The sequence below is a fragment of the Drosophila mojavensis genome, unplaced genomic scaffold (assembly GCF_018153725.1).
Source record: "Drosophila mojavensis isolate 15081-1352.22 unplaced genomic scaffold, ASM1815372v1 contig_231, whole genome shotgun sequence".
NCBI classification, from domain to species: Eukaryota; Metazoa; Arthropoda; class Insecta; order Diptera; family Drosophilidae; genus Drosophila; species Drosophila mojavensis.
Window position 1 is genome coordinate 7,448,373 of NW_025318772.1, and position 19,580 is coordinate 7,467,952.

General features: G+C 37.3%; 1 protein-coding gene and 1 long non-coding RNA gene across 3 annotated transcripts; both read left to right on the forward strand.

Annotated features, from left to right (window-relative positions):
- The first annotated feature begins 6,436 nt into the window (after positions 1-6,436).
- On the forward strand, positions 6,437-7,142 carry LOC6575264 (shematrin-like protein 1). The gene has a single exon (XM_032733516.2). The coding sequence runs from the start codon at positions 6,553-6,555 to the stop codon at positions 6,970-6,972; it is 420 nt and encodes a 139-aa protein (XP_032589407.1). The 5' UTR covers positions 6,437-6,552; the 3' UTR covers positions 6,973-7,142.
- An 11,449-nt stretch (positions 7,143-18,591) lies between these two features.
- Positions 18,592-19,314, forward strand: LOC116803723. Of its 2 annotated transcripts, none has more exons than XR_006356884.1 (2): positions 18,592-18,966; positions 19,017-19,314. It is a non-coding gene; the product is annotated as an uncharacterized LOC116803723 (long non-coding RNA). The 2 variants fall into 2 exon arrangements; XR_004363786.2 differs by having other exon boundaries at positions 19,119-19,314.
- Positions 19,315-19,580: the final 266 nt, after the last annotated feature.

The following is a 19,580-nucleotide window of genomic DNA, read 5'->3' on the forward strand; positions in this document are numbered from 1 at the left end:
CCGCGTTCTGCGCTCCGTTCTCTAAGGTATTGCGTGATATTTCAATTTGTTTTTAGTTGTAAGTGGCTTAAAATGATTTAATAACTCATCAAGGGATTTGCTTGTTGTTGGGTATTTGCTTTAGCTTTCCCAACTCATTCACAATTGCCGCTGCCATGCACCCATTTGCTGTTGCCATTTGCTGTTGCCGTCTGCTTTAGGCTGTGGCGCACCTCAGCCACGTTTGAGCATGTCAAACTTTTTAAGTAGTTTTGACGTTTCATATTAAAGAAGTTTTATATTAGTTTTTGCGCATTTTACCATCATTAATACAAATAACAAGCTTAACTACGCATATTTACCATATTGCCTAAATACACACACACACACAGAAGTGGGCGTGCGAGTGTGTGTGTGTGCTCCACAGCCGCCACATGTATCTTATTTACCATATATAATGAGCAATATGTGTGCCGCATAGTTTTGCGTGCTGTGTAAATATTTTAAAAGCAGCTTTAGCTCTAAATTGGCCCTAGGGATGAAGCAAGCGAAATAAAACTATTTGTGTTTATAGCAAAAAATAAGCACATATCGATATATACATACATACATGCATTTCTATTTGTATCTCTATACATTGTGTGTTTAGTCAATTTAAAATGTGCACAAATTAAGACAAATCAATTTCGGACTCACAAATTGTACATTTCGATGCGATTTGGTTTGTTTGTGGGCCACGTCACGCAATGCCCCCAGAGTGATATTTACCTTCTACCCCAAAGAACCCAGTGTGACCAGTCACGTAGCACAAATGTTTCGAGTGGGTTGTAAATGGGCAGTCGACTGCTGACCATCTGCCAGCACCGACTCCACCACCAGCATCAGCATCAGCATCAGCAACGAATGCCAGCCAACCAACAGACCGACAAACTGAGCTACGTACTGTGGCAGCTTGTGGTAAGTTGGTAAGTGTGACTGGGGCCAGGTTGGTGGACGGGGCGGCTGGAGATGATGGGCTGCAGCAGACTGGGCATGGCTGCAACCCAAAATTTGACAACTTGTGAAATGCTCTGACAGCCACAGAGCGCACAAAACAAAAGTTTTTTGGCTATTCTTTGTGTATTTCTATGCCAAAAATGTAATACGGCTAATTACACAGCATTGATAAAGCACATGCTACTGTGGATGCTAGCTACCGAATTTATTTATAAATTTCGAATTAAACAAAAATTAAATTTGTTTATTTTTTTTTTATTTTTTATTGGCCTTTCAATTTTCTATATATTGCTTTCATGGATGAATATCAAAGCTGAATTCTTCTAGAGAAAACTCTTAAAATAATATGATTATTATTGAGCTTCTTCTGTGAACTTCCTGTGGTATGAAGGAAAATTGCAAAACCAATCTACATCAAACAGTCTTAACGAAGATTCAGTTGTCGATTTTCTGTTGACTTTTACCAGAGAAAATATTAATTATAATATTATTTCATCATTTGTGGCATGGAAATTATGTGTAAATGTACCTAAGATCCATGAATGATCATTAACTTCCATTAGGTAACTTTCAAATATATTCAAAATATGTAACTCTAAACTATTTTAAGCTGTAATCAACTGTTAGAATATATGAAATTTAATATATATTTAACTCTTATTATTAAATTGTATTTACTTTCAAAATAGACTTTTAAAATGCATATTTAAAAAAATCTATTCAATCCCCTAATCACCTCTTAAAACGCTAATTTCAATTCAGCTAAAAATTGAGTAGCGATTGCCTCTGAATGCAATGCATAATCAGTTCAAAAGTTTTTAGTTAATGAATACTGTGCTAAATGTCAGAGCTGAATACAAAACATTAGGCAAAACAGCTGTTATATTTAATTATTTTCGAGTGCCGCACAGTTTGCGACATTTATATTTAAATTTAATTTGGAATCTATTTCACATTTGTAGCTCTGTTGTCTCCTGTAGCTCTCATATTGTTTAACCACTTTCCGAGCTAATGGCTTTCTCTTTGGTGCCCATTGTGTTAAATGTTCCCTGGACTTTTGGGCGTCAGTTTGTGTGCATCTGTGTGTGTGAGTGCTCGAGTGTGTGTGTGTGTGTCGAGTGCAAGTTTCTGTCGTCGTCTTCATTGTTGCTATCCGTCCGTCTGTCCCGTCGTCGCCGTCGTCGTCGTGACAAAAGTTTCTCTTCCATGTGCCTGCTGGCGGCATGTGTTCAAGAGTTAAGTTGTTTCGAGTGTGTGGGTTTTGTCGTGGCGCCTGCAGTCTCTGTGTCCGCCGCTGTTCTTTATGTACAAATGTGCTGACTGTAGGAATTTAAAGCTGCCACATGGTGCCAAGCTGCTTTCTGACTTTTTGCACACAGCAAGCTGATTACTTTGGCATTTGTTTTGGGGCACGAGTGCGACGGCGAGGGCGAGGCGTCTCTGGCTAAGCCTGGCAAAAAAGCCATTCAAGTCGATTTGGCGAGAATGTGTTGCCAATATACAGCTCTTGTGCTAAATTTATTGCCTGGCTGCGATGTCATAAAAATCATAAAAAGCATCATTATTGGGGAAACCCCCTGTAATAACAGCAGACATCATAGACACATTAGCCAACACGAGTCCTTGGCCGGGACAGTGAGACAGTGACAATGACAACGCAAAGTGCCCTGCCATAATAGCAACAAACCCAACGAAAACAACAACAACGTCAACTGCGATAATAATTAAGTGATATTAAATTGAAAAAAAGTAACTTTGCCTCGTTCCAGCTGTCATGTAGCTTGACTTGAGTTGAGTGAAATATAAGCCTATATATATGTATATACAAATATATGTACACGAACAATGACTTAACGAAATGCTAATAGATTGTACATAACTGAGGAATGTATGTATATACAAGGTATATATGTATGATGTATATACAAAGTTCATGTGACAAAAATAAATGATTTCGCTTAACTAATTAAATGAAAATTGCTGTCACGTCAGGGACGCAGCTCGCCGAGGGTGGGAGCAAATCGGCTGTCATCGAACGCATAAATAAGTCGACTATGAACTCTACTGACAGCTCTAATAAAATCGCCCCCATTTCACCAATAATATACAATTTAACCATTAAATATCAAAGTTAGACAGCAATGGGAACTTTTTGCTCCTGCCGCTGCCGTTGACATGCGAATGGAGCGCGCAGGACTTTGTTTGCTTCCTTGACTTTGCTGCGCATTTTATTTTTTTCTCTATTTGCTTTTGATATTATAATATTATTTTGTCATCGTCTGGCATAAAATCATAAAAATAATGGCATTGTAATGAAGTGCACAAGTGGTTAATTTCGTTTTTTTTTTTTTTTAATGTTTATTGATGTTACATTTATTTATTGTAATAAGAGCGTAACATAATTAATTACTTTTCAGAGCTGACCCGTTTAATAATAAAAAACAATTACTCAGCATTATTGTGCTATTAAATGAATTCATGTGTTATTTATTGATGACAACAAAGTTATAGTTGTACAGGCAGTGAAGGGTGCAGAAGTTTATCAATTTGTGGCCGTGACTTGTGTAGCTACACTTTGACTTTTGCCGCTATTAATTATTAATCAACGTTATTCGAAAGGTCCCTTAGAAAAAGCTATATTTATAATAATTATGTTGGATTGCTATCATTGTTTTGATTACTATATTTGAGCAACTGTAATAACTATATATACAAATCAGCTTGTTAAATATGATTTGTCATATGATTTTAAGTGTGAATATAATTTTTCTTTTTTTTCTGCACTATTACTTAAATGGCTGCAATAAAATATACATATATGTATTTATTTAAACTTTAACTAAAACAAGTGCAAGGCCAGAAACTTAAATTATTTACATTTAATGTAATAAAAATTAAATCGATTAATTTAAATATATTTTTTCTTCATTTTTGTCTGGCTATTATGTTTTATAGGCTTTGCAGTCTCCAATTAATATGCTGATGAATTTCCAGCAGGGGTTGTCATTAATTTGGTCAATTGCTTCCTTTGAAATATTGATTGACATACGAGTAATTGAAGATTATATTCGCCTTTTAATCATGGATTACATTCCAGTTGGAGAGATGGGAATGTAGTGAAGAATTATTCATGTCAGAAAGAAGCCGCATTTTCCTGCAGTTTTTTGACTAGCTTATATTACAATTTATTTTCGTATTGGCTATATTTGGCATTCTTTTTTACATTATCATTAAACAAAATTAAGTGGACCAAATTATATTATATATGTATATATATGCTAATATCTAAGGCTACGTATTTAATGTTTGACCTCTGGTTTATAATAGATCCATCATCTTAAAGAGTTTCAAATGGCACTCGAAATTTAATTTCCTTATTCAAGCCTCATTTATCGATAGTTTATGTTTGAGTTCAACAAGTCAGTAACATTTAATTAGCTCAACTCAAAGTTGGAACTCACTTTTTGAAATGAATACATTTGTCTTGTTTACTTTGGCTTATTGGCGCCTTGAGAAAGTTGCCAGACCACAACTATGCTGTGATAAGATATATCTGAGCGTGACCATCGCTCTGCTGGTCTTCATATATATATATATTTAGGCAGTGAGGCCTAGTTAGATATAACACTGAACAAGGCATAGACCCTTATCAAGTTGCGCCAGTGCACTTTTGTAACTTTGCTTATAAATTTCATTCGAGCCATTTGGTGACACACAGCCTCACTTCACATACACACACACACAACTACAGAGACTATTCGAAAGTCGCGAAAAGTTTGTGTTGCCTGGGAATGCTGCGCAGTTTGTTCTTGTTGCTATTGGTTATCGCATTGGAAAGAGAACGAAATCGCATTTGTGACTTTGAGTTGAATGTGCAAATAGAATTAAAACGCAAATTTAGTAACCCGCTATGAACTGGCTGCGTGTGGCGGGGGTTTTTGGCTTTCTTTGTTTCCCACTTTCCGGCTGGGTCGCTAATAGGGAAAAAACCAGCTTGACGACGGCGACGGCGGCGACGACGAAGACGAAGACGACAACGAGTTGGGCGTCATAACTTTTGCCTGATGACAAATATATTCATTTCATGCTTGTTCAAACCAACAAATCGCGTGACGCGCTGACGGCGCTACTTGTTTTTACTTTTGTTTTTGTCACTGTTGTTGCTGTTGCTGTTGTTGTTGTTGTTGCTGGCAACAACGACGATACAGGCATCCGCCTGGCAAGTGTTAAATTCAACTATTGTCTTCATTTTTCTTGCAAATCATGCAACGCAATCTAAACCGTTGACACATCGGCATACATTGCCGCCTCGTCGCAGCAGCAGCTGCTGCTGCTGCCACTTGGCACTGTCACTCAAGTTCAAGGTTCAGGCACGTTTAAGGTTACACACATGTCTATGCACTGGCTGCTGCTGCTGGAATGTAACAAGTCTGTGCTTTGTCTCGCTGCTCTCGCTGAGCACAACAACAGCGAAAGAAGAATGAAAAAACAAATTACAATAATTGTTATTTACGCATATTTGAGCACGAAATGTGTCAATTGGCAGCCAACGAGACAACATCAGGCTGTCACCGAGCCACGCTGCGTATGCGTAATATGTTATAAGGCTGATGTGTGCTCTAGCTATGACAAACCTTGTCATGCTTTAATAACTTGATATTGACTGATATTAAACCTTGAGAATTTCAAGTACTTGAGCACGTAGCATTTGTAAAATATCATATATCTTAAGACAACAATTTTAAGCTTATAAGCTGACAGGATTTTGAACTTGGATTTATTGATATCATTGTGGGAAAAATGTAAGTAAAATAAGCATAAATGATTGGTTGTACTTAAATATTTTTAAAGGAATTCAATTTTAGATCAATTTTGAAAGTTCTTTAAATGCTTTTATTAGATGAGCGATCACATAGATTGCATGAAATATATATTAGGTACTGTTAGTTGACATAGATTTAACAGTTTTTTTTTTTCAGAATTTTGCTTTCATGTTTGTAAGAGCCTGAGCTGGATATATTTTTTAATATGTTGTAGGACTTTTCCGATCTCTTAAGAGCATCAGCTGTGCGTTTCCATATTTTGTTTCTATATACTCTATACGTACGCCTTTCTATAAAACTTTTAGCCGAGTCACATCGTTGGCATTGCATTGAGATTTAATCGTAGCGTATCCAACAAATACGTATACATTTATTTTAGAATTTTTATGATTTCGTGAGAGCATTAGCAGTTCGTGACGCTGCTGTAAACTCAATAATTTGTTCTGTATATCTCTCTTTTTTTGTTGTTGGTCGCATTGATTGCTTCAGCCTTAACCGAATCATTTGTTAGCACACAATTTGTGTGTTCTGGGTTTTCATTAAAACAAGTTGCGTTTAATAAAATTAGCGAGCGTAAAAGAGATTTGGCTTTAAATGAAAATCGAGCTTTCATTCCACATATAAATAGCAAATGATATTTGGCGCCAGTCGAGTGACAGTTGTGCGTTAAGCGTTGAGGCCGAGCTATCGTTGGGAGACCAGCAATTGAAATAAATTGAAATATCATATTTTCCTCGATTATTAATATTTAAATATGCATTCAGTGTACACGCCGCTAGCGTCGCTGTGGCCGCTGCTGCTGTCTCTGCTGCTGCTGGTTACGCACTTGAATGTGGCGACGGCAGCGGCGGCTGTCATCGGTGTCGGCGTCGACGCAGCTGTTGACAAGGAAGTGGCACCAGTTGGCGTTGTAAAAACGGATTTGCTGTCATTGGAGCAGGAAATTGGCGGCAATCCGGCGGCGGGGCAAGCAGCTCGTCATCCGCGCTCATTCTTATTCGGCGTTGGCGGTGTCGCATCTGCCTGGCCCGTTGGCTATGGCTACGGCTATGGCTATCCCGGCTATGGTTACTACGGTTCACCATACTATGGCTATGGAGGCATTGGAGGCTACGGTGGCTACGGTGGCTACTACCCGGGCGTCTTTGGCTATAAGAAAATTATTATCGGCTAGGGCAAAACACTCAAAGCGGCCTAAGGTCGCTCCTTCCGCCAGTTCAATGTGAGATTATAAATAATGTGCAATGCGCGCTGATCCTGGGTTGCTGCTCTTGTTGTTGTTATTATAAGACAGTTTTAAATTAATTTGCCGGACATAAAAAGTTGAAAAATAAAATAATCCAAAAAAGGCAAAGAATAAGCCAAAACATGAATTTGCACAATTTATATTCATTTTTTTTTGTGTTGTTGTTGTTGTCGTTGTTGGTTAGGGCACAGATTTTGCATAAATCATTTCACAGCCACCAAAATGAAACGCGTAACATAATTTTTAACCCTTGATAAATTTTTATGACAAGCATTTTCGTTATTTTCCCCTGCCAGATGTCCGTTGCTGTTTCTGTTGCTGTAGCTGTTGTTGCTGTTGTTGTTGACGTTGTTGCTGCTGCTGCTTTCTGTTTGTGTTTGCGCCGCAGTGAAATGCAAATAAAGCGGATCAAAAGTTTGCTGTTAAAAGAAGATTAATTGCAATTTGGTGGCAGGCTCAGGACCCCAGCGCCACGACCTGCGCATTCGCCATCATTCCCCAGCATAAGCGACGCCGCGGTCAGAGTTGGTAATTAAATATTTTTAAGCTGTTAATGGTTTCCATTTGCGTGCTGTTGTTTTAAGTAGTTGTTTGAGTTATATATTACGAATTTTTTCAATTTAATTTCTTCTTCATTTTTACTTCTTGTTTGATTTGGCAATCAATAAATTGCAGCGCACAGGTAACGAAACAAATGCAAAATGTATGCCGCAAGTTGTTATCATTGATGGTTGAAATTTGATCCAATTATTTTGAAGTGCCTTTTTCTAAACTATGAAAAGGGCTTCGTACAAAGCAAACAGGTATAAAAATATTTCCTGAAATTTTTAAACTTTATTTGCGTTTGTCTTTAGACAAGTGATTTCATTAATTATACAAAAAATATAATTAATTAATTTATAAAGTTTGTAAGAAAAACAAAATTGTATTGCTCAAAATATATGTACATGCTTTTTATTCAAATTCAAATGAGATGAAATATAAAAAATTTAATATATTAAATATAGTAAAGATATTATATACTCGTCAGTTGCCTTAATGTAAAAAAAAAAAAAAAAATATTAAGTGCTTTTATTTTAATTTAATTTTATTATTAATTTTTACTTTTAGGGCATTCCAAAGTCTGGAATAAAATCATATTTAAGAAATTTTTAATTATATGCGTTTCATATTCATCAATTCAGATTTTCAAGACATTTGAAAGCACTCAATACATGCCGCTTTAATTAATAGTTTTTGATCGACTCGCTTAATTAAAGACAACATTTTAAGTGCTCTTATTATTATTTTTATATTCTGCACCGGAACTTACCTTGACTGGAGCTCTCACCTGTGTCTGTGTCTGTGCTTTTGCCTGTGCGGGTATCCAGCTGGGTTGACTTTACACATACCAATGCGAGTCTGAATGTCGGCAGTGTCACTCTTGTTGTTCATAATTTAAATGGGGTCAACAATGGAGAAGCTCATTAAAAATTGATTTTTTTTTAGTTTTCATTTGATTTAATTAAGTTATTTGTTGGTCAATTAACCTTTTTTTGTGGTCTGATATTTCATTGTCGCTCCATATACATACTTATATATATGCATATATATGTATATATAATTCCCTAGACCGTTGTTTGTGAAGTTTCGTTTTATTTGTTTGCTCTGCATTTTATATAGCTATTGTACTTACACATTACAGTTGATATACATATATATTTTGTTTTTCTCCGATGCTGTGTAAAAACAATTTAATGACTACTTCCAATTATGCGGGGAAGCGCAGTGAGTTGACATTTTATTAATTAAAAATTGTTTTCAATTATAGTTAATGCGCTCAACATGCATGTAATTCTATTATGTAACGCCGATTAAAGAGTTATACAAATATGCAGCACCACAATAACAGCAACAATAACAGCAACAACAACAACAAAGAGCAATCAGCTTAAGGCCTGTCCGTCCACGTGCTCTAATCTCAGCCGCATTGATTGCCATGGCCCCCGAGTAATGGCTTATACATATTTATATTGTAAAATCTTTAGAGCGTGGCTCATCATGTGAATGAGCTTAAGTTAAGTTAGGTTACTTATTTAATGCAAACATGTTTGTCGAAATCCACTTAAGAGCACTTGAGCTGATGAAGCGGAAGAACTCATGCAGAAGTTTCCGCCTTCAAGAAAATTGCAGTGGACCTCTAATGAATTATAAGGTTCATCATGCATGGATTTGCAATGTAGAAACTATAATTATTACTATTGATAATATTATAAGTATTAAATAGAGCTTTTAATTTAGTTAATATATTATAGAAAATTTTTTATAATCGGGAACATTGAAACTCAGCTCCAGAAGAGTTCAGATCTCGAAGTTATAGTAGAAATATTGGGCAACTTAGCCTAACTTTTCGCTGGCCGATCAAGCGATTTTTCATATATGTAACTGTTTGATTTGAGGCAGCTTTAAGGCCGTGGAGTAAGGTCTAACAACTATAGATTATTTTGAAGCCAAAATAATAGATTGAACTGAGTCAATTAAATAATGAGGAAAACATTAATTAAAGTAATATCTAACCTGTTTTTTTAGTTTTTTATTTTTTGACCAAACTCTATCAGTTGGTCAAGCTGCTCATGCTTTGTATTCAACAATATTCTATAAACTAGAAATCAATCGAGAAGTGTAACTCGGCAAGAGTATATATTTATTCGACTTTTCGCAAATTGGCAATTCCTTCTCGTTTCATTTAAAAGGACCCTGGCACTGGTCATAGATATGTCTACTACTGCTACACCAGATATATGTATATATGCGTGTGTGTTTGTGTGTATGTGCATACATATATGTACATATATTTTGGGGAAAAACGTTGTGTCCTTGCCGCAGAGGCCAACTGAAATGAAGTGTCATTGTGATAGAGCCGCGGCACTGCAGCTGTGCACTGTGCAATGCACTGCAGCAGCCGCAGCAGCAGCGTCGCAGTCGCCGTTGTCGAGTCACAGGACTCTGCAGTCATATATACAGGAATCGGGCGAGACATTTACACGCACTACTGGCCGCACTGGCGACTGCGGCAGTCAGCGTCGCTCACGTACTCAGCATTGTGACAAATGGATTTTCACCCGAAATCCCCAGGATTTCTTCAAGTGTAATTGCGCACGCTAAAAGCGAATTGCGAATAGCGAATAGCGAATTGCGAATTCCATGCGGCTGCGGCTGCGTTTGCGTTAGCGTTTGCTTTGCGTCTGTTGCCCACACCCAAAAAGGCAAAAAGTATTCGAAAAGACCATTAAATTTCATGTGCTTGCGGTTCGCTAGCATTTATTGCACTCACTAGATAATTTGTAGCTCTAACGCTGTAGAAGCTTGATTAACCAGGTTTGTGCACTTGCCCAGCTTCGCAAGAATTGACTCCCTTCAAGCAGCAAATCGCTCTGTAGTTGCAGCAGTCGCATCCCAGTCAACACGAAAACTAGTAGAGATCGAGACAACTTGAGAGTCCTAGATAGCAATGCATGGATCAGCGCCGGCTGGGGTCGGTCAGCGTGCTCCAATTGGGCTTTTATCTTCTGATTAGTGTAAATCAGCAGATCAATGAATACCCTGAGAGAGAGACTCACTAACTTCACCATGGCCGCCATATTCACCAGGTACACGTGGGCCACGAATAAGGCAATGCGCAGGGGCAAAGTGAGAGTTATCCAAAAGTACACGGCTTTAAGAGTCATGTGTGTGTGTGTGTGTGTGTCAGTCAAGGCTTTCTCAATATAAATAAACTAAATTTGATGTCGAAATCGTATCTCACTACTTGATTTTCAATTCTCTAATCGACTTGCCCAACTTTGACAAATTTCGCTTGCTTACTGCTATTCGTAGTCGTAGATAAGTCGCAATCGTTTTGCTCACGGTTGCAGGCGATACATATATACATATGTATATATATATATATATATATATGTGTGTGTGTGTGTGCTAAAATAAAAAGTTTATATTAGCCACATTACGAAATGACATTACGATTGCCACCCCCCAGACGAAATCACGCCCATGATATTTGAACTGAATTGAAATTGATCAATTTGCGTAGTTGTGGGAATTCTTGTTGCTGCTGCTCTGTGCCCCATTTAATGGATGATTTTACTTGGATTTTTTTCTGCCATTGGCCTCCCACACAGAACTAAATTAATGTGCGCCCTTGGGAAATAACAAAGAGCGGGAGAGTGAGAGAGAATCAAAAATGAAAATTTATTTAGAAATTATTTAATAATTTTGTAAGTGTGCACTTAAATAAAACAAAATACTGTTATCAATCAAGTCATTAAGTGCAAAACTCAATTACAATTTTAGATATTGAATTTTATTATTGTTATTTTGAAGCAAATAAAGTGAAATGTGTGAAAATTTAAATTTAATGCGCTTTTCCAGTTAAGCTTATTGAAACTCTGATATTTAATGGAAATTATTAAAATAAAAGCATATAAGAATAAGTCAAACAGGTTGATGCCGACTGCATAATACTGGTCTGAAATACATACACTCTACTTCACAAAGGAATTGAAAAGGATAGTACCACCATTGAATGACTTAGTCTCTTAACAGTTGGGATAGCATTATAGTTAACTGTTACTATAAAACTATCGATTCTTAACTATGCTAACATCGAGACTTATTAAGAAGAAGAAGAAAAAAAAAAGAATATTAAGAAAGTTTAAAACACAACGCAAAGGCAATTGAATGATAGTTGTATAAGAAACTACAATAAATTGAAGTGAATTCATCTACAATATATTACCATTTTTATAAAAGAAAAGTTCATTAGTAACTTATCAAATATCAGAGCTCTAGCTGCATACCTGTAGTTAATATACATATATACATAGCTTTTATTATATATGTATATACATAAGCACACATGACAGAAACTTGCCGTTGGGCTTTATATGCACAGTATCATATATCCCAGAATATAATACAGCGGGTTAAGTACAACGCACCCACAAACGTCACTCCAAGGTGTACGGATTGGCTTTCACCTTGTCGCTTCCAATTGGAATGTGATCTACCGGAGTGAATGTTTATCCTAGGCAAGGGTCGAAGCATTTAACAATTATACAGGCATATAGATTAGTTTACATTTCAAATTACCACAAAATTGCCTCTATAGATTCAACAATGGAACTGTTGATATACTCTTAGCTACATACTCTTTTCACCCTGTGAGAATTAATTACTATATTTGCTAGTATGTAACTTTATTGGAAGCTATCATAAAATGTATTTGACAAGAATTATGAATTTATTTAACATTTCACGTTGATTGTGAGCGATCACTTCCACTGCTCCGACAATGAGCTGTTGCTTGCAATCGCCAACATGGACATAATTATGGTGATACATATCCGATTATCGTAGAGTTCAACGATGTGTTTGTATTATCATTCAGGTGCAGCTTTGAATGGTTTGTGTACGTACACGAGATTAAGTTATGTGCACCTGTTTGCAGTTAAGCTGTGCGGAAGCCGTTCTTTGTTCTATGCACAACATGGCAAGCATCTTGCTGTACAAATCTTTGATTGCAAAGCTGATGCTTAATCTTGCATTGCAAATCCACATGCAGCAGAAGCATTCACAAAAATGTTAAAAAAGGGGAAAAAATGCAATAAAATCTGTAGAATTCAAGCGGACTGAAGGAATTAGACTGGGGGAGTGAAATGACGCAAATCTGCAAGCAAACGGAAGTATACCTAGATTGAGTCAGAGTGAGAGAGAGAGGCGTAGGGAGGGCAGTGAGTGAGAGCGAGAGAGAGAGGAGAGCGTAATGACAAAACTCTGGATTAAGAATGCGGCGCATACAAGTTGCACATTCGCCTTTGTCTCTGGCCTTCTTGGCACTTTGTGCAGTGTATCTATTGCAGCTACACACATATATATTTATATACATCTCACTCCTCCCCCCTCCTCCCCCACCCACTTTCTCACTCTCTCTCTGTATATATATATATCACTATATATAGACATGTATTTTAAGCATAGCTTATCTTATCAAGCGACATAAAAGACGCCTTTCAGCGACCAGTCCGGGCAGCGTCCAGCTCGACAATCCAACTGAGTGGGTTTTGGTTTAGTTTGGTTTGGTTTGTTTTCGCTGTGGCCGTCTTCGTCCCCGCGGGGCAATGGGGCAATGCACACAGCTGGACATTCATTACAAAAACGGAAACACTCGTACAGTGACAGAAGATAAATGGACCTGCACTTGTACGTGTGGCTCTCTCGCTCTACCACTCTCATCCTATTCCATTCTATTGTATATGTGTATATATGTGTATACATACTATATAGGGTTCCAACCCTCTCAATGTGTCTGTGTGTGGTTTTTATTTAGTCGCTTGCCTTATCTCAGCATCTAAAAAATCTTTGATGCTGTAAAATGGAAACAGCTTATAGCTGGAGTATATATACAAATCTATCTGCAAGTATGTATATGTGTGCATATATAGGAAAGCATACCTAAAAATATTTCTACACTTTTCATTTACGTTTTTATTTTGTTGTGCTTTGATTTTTTGTTTGGTTTCATATCTTTGTTTTATCAACATCCACAGCAAAGTAAAAAAAAGTGTAAAAAATAGCTGAAGGGAACAATTACAACAAATAGGAAGTACGAACCAGCGCTTTATATTCATTTGGGTTTTTTATTTTTGTCTATTTGTAGTTGTCATATTTCTATGCAGCTGGTTATGTTTTTATGTTATGTTTTTTCGCTCCTTTTCTCCCTTTTTTTGTTTTTCTGTATTGTCGTTAGCTGATTGATATATGTATTTATTTTTGTTTGCTGCGACTGCTGCTGCCGCCGTTGTTGTTGCTGTTATCAACCTTAAAAAGCTGACGACGTTGTACTTGCAGCATTGCCGTTGCCTTTTGTCCCAATTTCAATTTTAAAACTTTGCCCATTTGTTTTTGGCGCACAAATTTATCAGCTATTTGAGCGTTATATAGTTTGCTTCACTTTTTTGTTTCTATCTATTTATATGCTCGTTCAAGAAGTGAGGAGGGTATATTGTATGGGACTTTAAACCCCTATTGAAGATAAAAAAGAATTGATATATGATATATATAATATACTTGCTGTAAAGCTTGTCTTGGATAAAGTTAAAATTATTTTGTATGTTTGCTTCATATTTTGATATCTAAAAGCGAATATACGTTTTTCCAGCAGATATTGGAGGTGTGGCAAAGCATGATAAGCAAATTTAGGCTTCTTTTATGGATGGAATATATGCTATAAGCATATGTATATATGAGTACCGCCTTTAGATATATATATATGTACGATACAATAGTGTTGAGCTCAATAGACCACTAAATGATAGGTTATGTCAATTGAGGTATGGCAAATTACTCAAATATTGATTTTTTGGCTATATTTAGTTTCTTTTTTTTTCTTTTTTTGGAACCTAAACGAGTATTATGCAGCTGCTGCAGTGTTTCTAGTACTTTTTTTTTTGGTTTTGTGTTGTTTGTTTGTTTATTTTTATTTATTTATTTTTTTTTTTTTTTGGCTGGCTTGCAGAGAACGTTACATTCATCAAAAAATTTTATTCCAGCGCCCGTCTAACTTGGTGGTTTTTTATAAGCGCACTTTATGTCAAAACCACAGCGGCAATAACACAGACACATGACAAAAAAAAAAAAAAAAAAAAAGGAAGCGCGGTACTAGAAAAGAATGTGGAGAATTTTGCACGCCCCACGCGTGAGCTGCACAAACTGCCAAAGACAAAAGCTAAAAACCCCAACCCAGCATCAACAAACTAAAAGTGAAAAACTAAAAAAAAAAAAAAAAAAATGGAAAGCAAACTGTCAAGCAAGTGAAATAAATTAACAAAATGGCACCATAAAGCTAACATATGAGCAGAGTCCTTGATTTTTCGAGCAGCTCCTCTCATTGCTCTCGCAAAAATCTATATAAATTTCTGGTAGACGTTCTGTGTCGTGTGCGGCTTTTGTTTTGAAATAAGTTTTCAATTATTTAGAAATAAGTGCACATGACAGCAAGAAAATAAAGGCAAAGAAAGCGTGAATTATTCAGTTGCAATGAGCTAACACTTCGACTGCGCCAATACCCTTTGGCTGCTAATATGGCTAAAACTTTCAAAGAAACTGCAGCGCAGCAGCGAAACTTTGAGCCAATCTAATGAAATTTCAGCCAGCTACTCCACAGACCTTTGTCCTACAGGGTAGCGAAAGTTTGTCTGTGTACGAGTTAGTAGTTTCGTTTCGTTTCGCTTTGTTTTGCTGCAGCTTCAGCAGGGTACAAAGGCGAAAGTAAGTTTTTGTGCAGAGCATATGAGTCGCAACTGGCGGCATGTCAGCCAACAGCAGAGACAACAGCAAACGATTTCAATTTCGTTGATTGCAACGCCAGCAGACGTGTAAATGGCAACTATCGCCGGAACCGGCATTTAGCATGTGCCATCGCGTAAAGTATGCCCAAATGGAAATGGAAAGGGAGCGGGAGATTCAGTTTGTGACAAACACAGAGGACGAATGTTAACGGGCAGCTGGCGCGATCGGCCATTGGGTAGTACCAAAAAAAAAAAAAAAAAAACGGAAAAGAATCGGGGAAAAAACTGTAAACCAACAAAAGCCAATGCCAAACAGATAAGAGCGCATATTTTATTTGCATACTTTTAGGCTGAGTTTGGCGGGCGCAACGTTTGTAAAGCCATTTGGCAACAGAAATGCCATGAGGATGTGCGCAAAAAAATGCTGGCTAAATAAAAGGATTCATACAAACAGAGGCATACACACGCACACAGGGATAGAGAGAGACAGAGAGAGACATTCGCTTATTGCAGGCCGCTTAACAAACGCAAATCAAAACAAAGGCTGGCGCCAAGCGGAAATATGTGAAATGCGAACTTTTACAAAGATTGACAAGTGGCGACTGGCCCGTTTAAAATGTCAAATACGTACAATGTTGCCGAGACTTTTCATGCAAACAGCGGCAGCTGCTGGCGCTCAGCGACTACGTGCCGTTGGTTTTGGCTAAAGCACAGAAAACACAAAAAAAATACTAGGAAAGAAAATGTGTTTTTTTTTTTTGTTTTGTTGTTGTTGCTTTCTTCTGTTGATGTTTTGATTTGTGCGTGCGTGCAAATGTTTGCACTTGGAGCATTTGTTTTTTGTGCGCTGTGGTATTTTTTTTTTTTTTTTTGTCACAGTCATCTAGGCAGCAGCTACATAAATATATATATGTTTAGCTGTATATAATATATATATCTATATATATCTGCACACTCGTATATATTTTTTTTGTGCTAAAGATTTTCTTTTTGCATTGGGCGCCATTTCTATTTATATACCATTTTTTTTTTTTTTTTCGTTTGAGTGGGTGTAAATGTTTTATTTCTTTTTTGATTTATTTTCCTGGTATTTTTCGTTGGTTTATTTTTGGTTTTTTGTTAGAGTTATTTCCGTCTGGCAGTCAAGCCGTGCTCATCAAAATGGAAACTGTGCAACATGCACTAAGTGTGACTGATAGTGTGGTGAGTTAGTTGATTCATTCTCTCTCTTTTTTTTGATGGTGGCCCGCAGCCGTAGCCGCAACGGCGGGCAATCGGAGCCGGAGTTGGAGTCGGTGCCAACTGACAGTTGCAAATCATCAGAAATTTAAATTGACTTAAATTGTTTATTTTTTGGTGCAGTGACCAAAAACGTCATTGTTTTTGGCCATTGCACTGATTTTGGCAGACGGAAGTGCCAGGGCATGTAACCACAGCGGCATTGTGTTATTTATGAAAATAATAGAAATGCAAATTAATTTGTTGGCTTTTGTTGTGTGCTGGGCCGATAAAAAATGAAAACGAGTCGGCCATTGATAAAGCCAGCAATTAGTTGCTGCCATAACCATGCACGCCTGCATGCCTCAAATGCGCATTTCAAGATAGCCCATGGACACACGTCATGCCGTAATTTAAACTGCCAATTAGCTGTACCAAATTGTTTGCTCTCTCTCGCTCTATCTATCTATGCACACATACACGCATGCATATATGTATATATGTATATGTATTTTGTACATAATATGAAGCACTTCATTTGTCCGCTTTCAAATGTCTCTATCGATGGCGTGTGTCTATTTGTCCTGCTGTTGCTGTTACTGCTGCTCGCATTCCCATTTCTCGGTCTCCATTGGCATGTCCTTTATGCTGTTTTTTATTGTACGGACAGGAACAGACAGTCCGACAGACAGCTAGACATTGCGTTCTCTTACGCTACGCTTTCTTGGGGCATTATAATTGTGCTGCTCAACGTGTAACGCGCCCCCAGAGGAACAATTTGTTAGCGTATTCAAAGCTCGGCAAGCCCAGAGGCACTTATTCTTGCTGCTTTGGTTTTTGCATTGATTTCAGGCGAATAATAAAATATAAATTTGTACTAGAAATATGTCAGTAAAATTCACAAAATTCACGTTTCGCTACATCCTGCTGTGGTGGTCTAAACTGTGATTCTCCGTCCGTCCGTACGTCAGTCTGTCTGTCCTCTTGTCTGTCTGCCTGTCTACTTATCCTGCTATATGTGTGATTTTTATTTTTGTGGCTTTTCCGCGTACGCTTTTTGTTTTCATGTATAAATCATTTATTGTTTTTATGTATGACGTTTCGAGCAGTCTCGTTGGCTAGCGGCCTGGCTGGCTGGTTGGATGGCTGGTTGGTTGGCTGCCTGGCAGATATGAGTGCCTGTGTCTGACATTAATTGGCAGTGATTGAGGGATTTTTGTGCGCTCTGCATGTATATGTGAGCGACGGATACGTGCTCCTTTATGAAATATTAATTGGGCTTTCATACCGCTGTGCTCACTGCCGGCGTTCTCAGACGTGCCTCATAATCTGTTCAATGTCAGCGGATGAAAGAGAGCGAAAGAGCGAGCAAGAGAGGCAGCTTCAACAAACGCCAGTATCGTCATTAAAGGCCATTTCTGTCCATGACGCAAGCCGTCTAACAATCAGGCAGAATGTCATCCGCTACAGCCACAAACATGAATAGAATTCACAGACACATTCTTGCCCTGTTTAACATTTTCTTACATCAATAAAAGTAGAAGAACATTAAGTCTGATTGGTACGCTTCGTCTGCAGGCTCCGCCTAGCCTTGAGCTACACAATATTATGATTTATATTCAATCAATATATTCAAATTTCGATGCTTAAAGTCGCATCAATTTTAGTGCTCTGCAGATATTGCATGAAGAAAATTGTTTCGAACTTAAATTGCATTAAAATAAATAATTCATATAGAGCTAGCAACTTTGAAAGTTCTATGTTGTAATAATGAAGAGACATGCATGACCTTACACAACGTCTATAGACTGTTGGCATATAAGAATATCAATTACATGCCATGGAAAATTATGAGAGGAAGAGATATTTCTATTTGCAAAAATATCCCTTTGGGATTATAACCATTTTAATGACGGAGTATGTATTAAAAAATATTTTTGCAATTTAAATTTATATGAAATTTGAATTTTAAATTAAGTTACAAACAAAACAACTGGAGTATTGTTTTTCATTCGTTGACAAATTTTTTACTAAATCCCTCCAATATTTTTTTTATAGAACAGAATTTCATATTTAAATAGTCGTTACAAAGTTTCGTTAATAAACTTTTTGCTATTTTATTAAAAATGTTAACCCTTTAAAATTTGTATAAAACTCGAGTCAATCGAAACAAATTGATTGCTTTTAACATTGACTGAGTGGAGTGGATTGAATTGGATTTTTATTTAATAGATTTTTTGGAACTGTATTCATTTCACTTTTCATTAAATAATAATTAACCAAAGCTACATATATTATATTTTACGAACTCTTGAAATGAAGGATATAGAAATTTGGCAGCTTGGTAAATAAATATTTGAATGAATGGAGTGGCTTAGTCCTGGTAAGTTAAATCTAATTAATTTCTCATTACAATAAAATTTTCTTTTTTAGCATTAATATTTCAATAAATTTTATAAGCTAAAAAATTCCAAGTTATAGTAGAGCAATTAATGTGAATTTCTTGCTTATTCCATGGGGCGACGCAATGCGCAGTTCGCAGCGGCACAGTCAACGCCTTAACCTTGAAGCTGTCGTCGAGATGTGGGGCTGGAGCAATTGGCGGCGCTGGCCATGCCCCAGTTGTGCGTGGCGCGTTTGGCATGTTGCTGTTGCCAAAGGGGTTTGCGTTTAATTAAAAAAATATATAAATGTGAGCTTGTGGCTGGCGTTGCCTGGCATGCAATAGAAATGTTGCTTGGTTATTGCTTTTGCGCGCTGTTGCTGTAATTGTTGTTGTCGTTGCGGCTGTTGTGCGTATGTTTGCTGGCATTGCCAGTCCCAGTGGCATCGCTAGTGCCACTGATTTCGAAGACTCAACGGCAGTAGACGGCACAAAGATGAAATTTGCCTAGTTTGCTGGCACACTGCGGTGGGGCTTTTATGCTGAATTGAATCTTATATTAAGATGTTGCAAGGCGGCATCGCGTCGCCAGCGACCGCAGTGGCGGCATTGTT

Coding starts and splice junctions, on each gene's coding strand:
- LOC6575264 (XM_032733516.2), top strand. CDS start 6,553: ATGCATTCAGTGTACACGCCGCTAGCGTCGCTGTGGCCGCTGCTGCTG.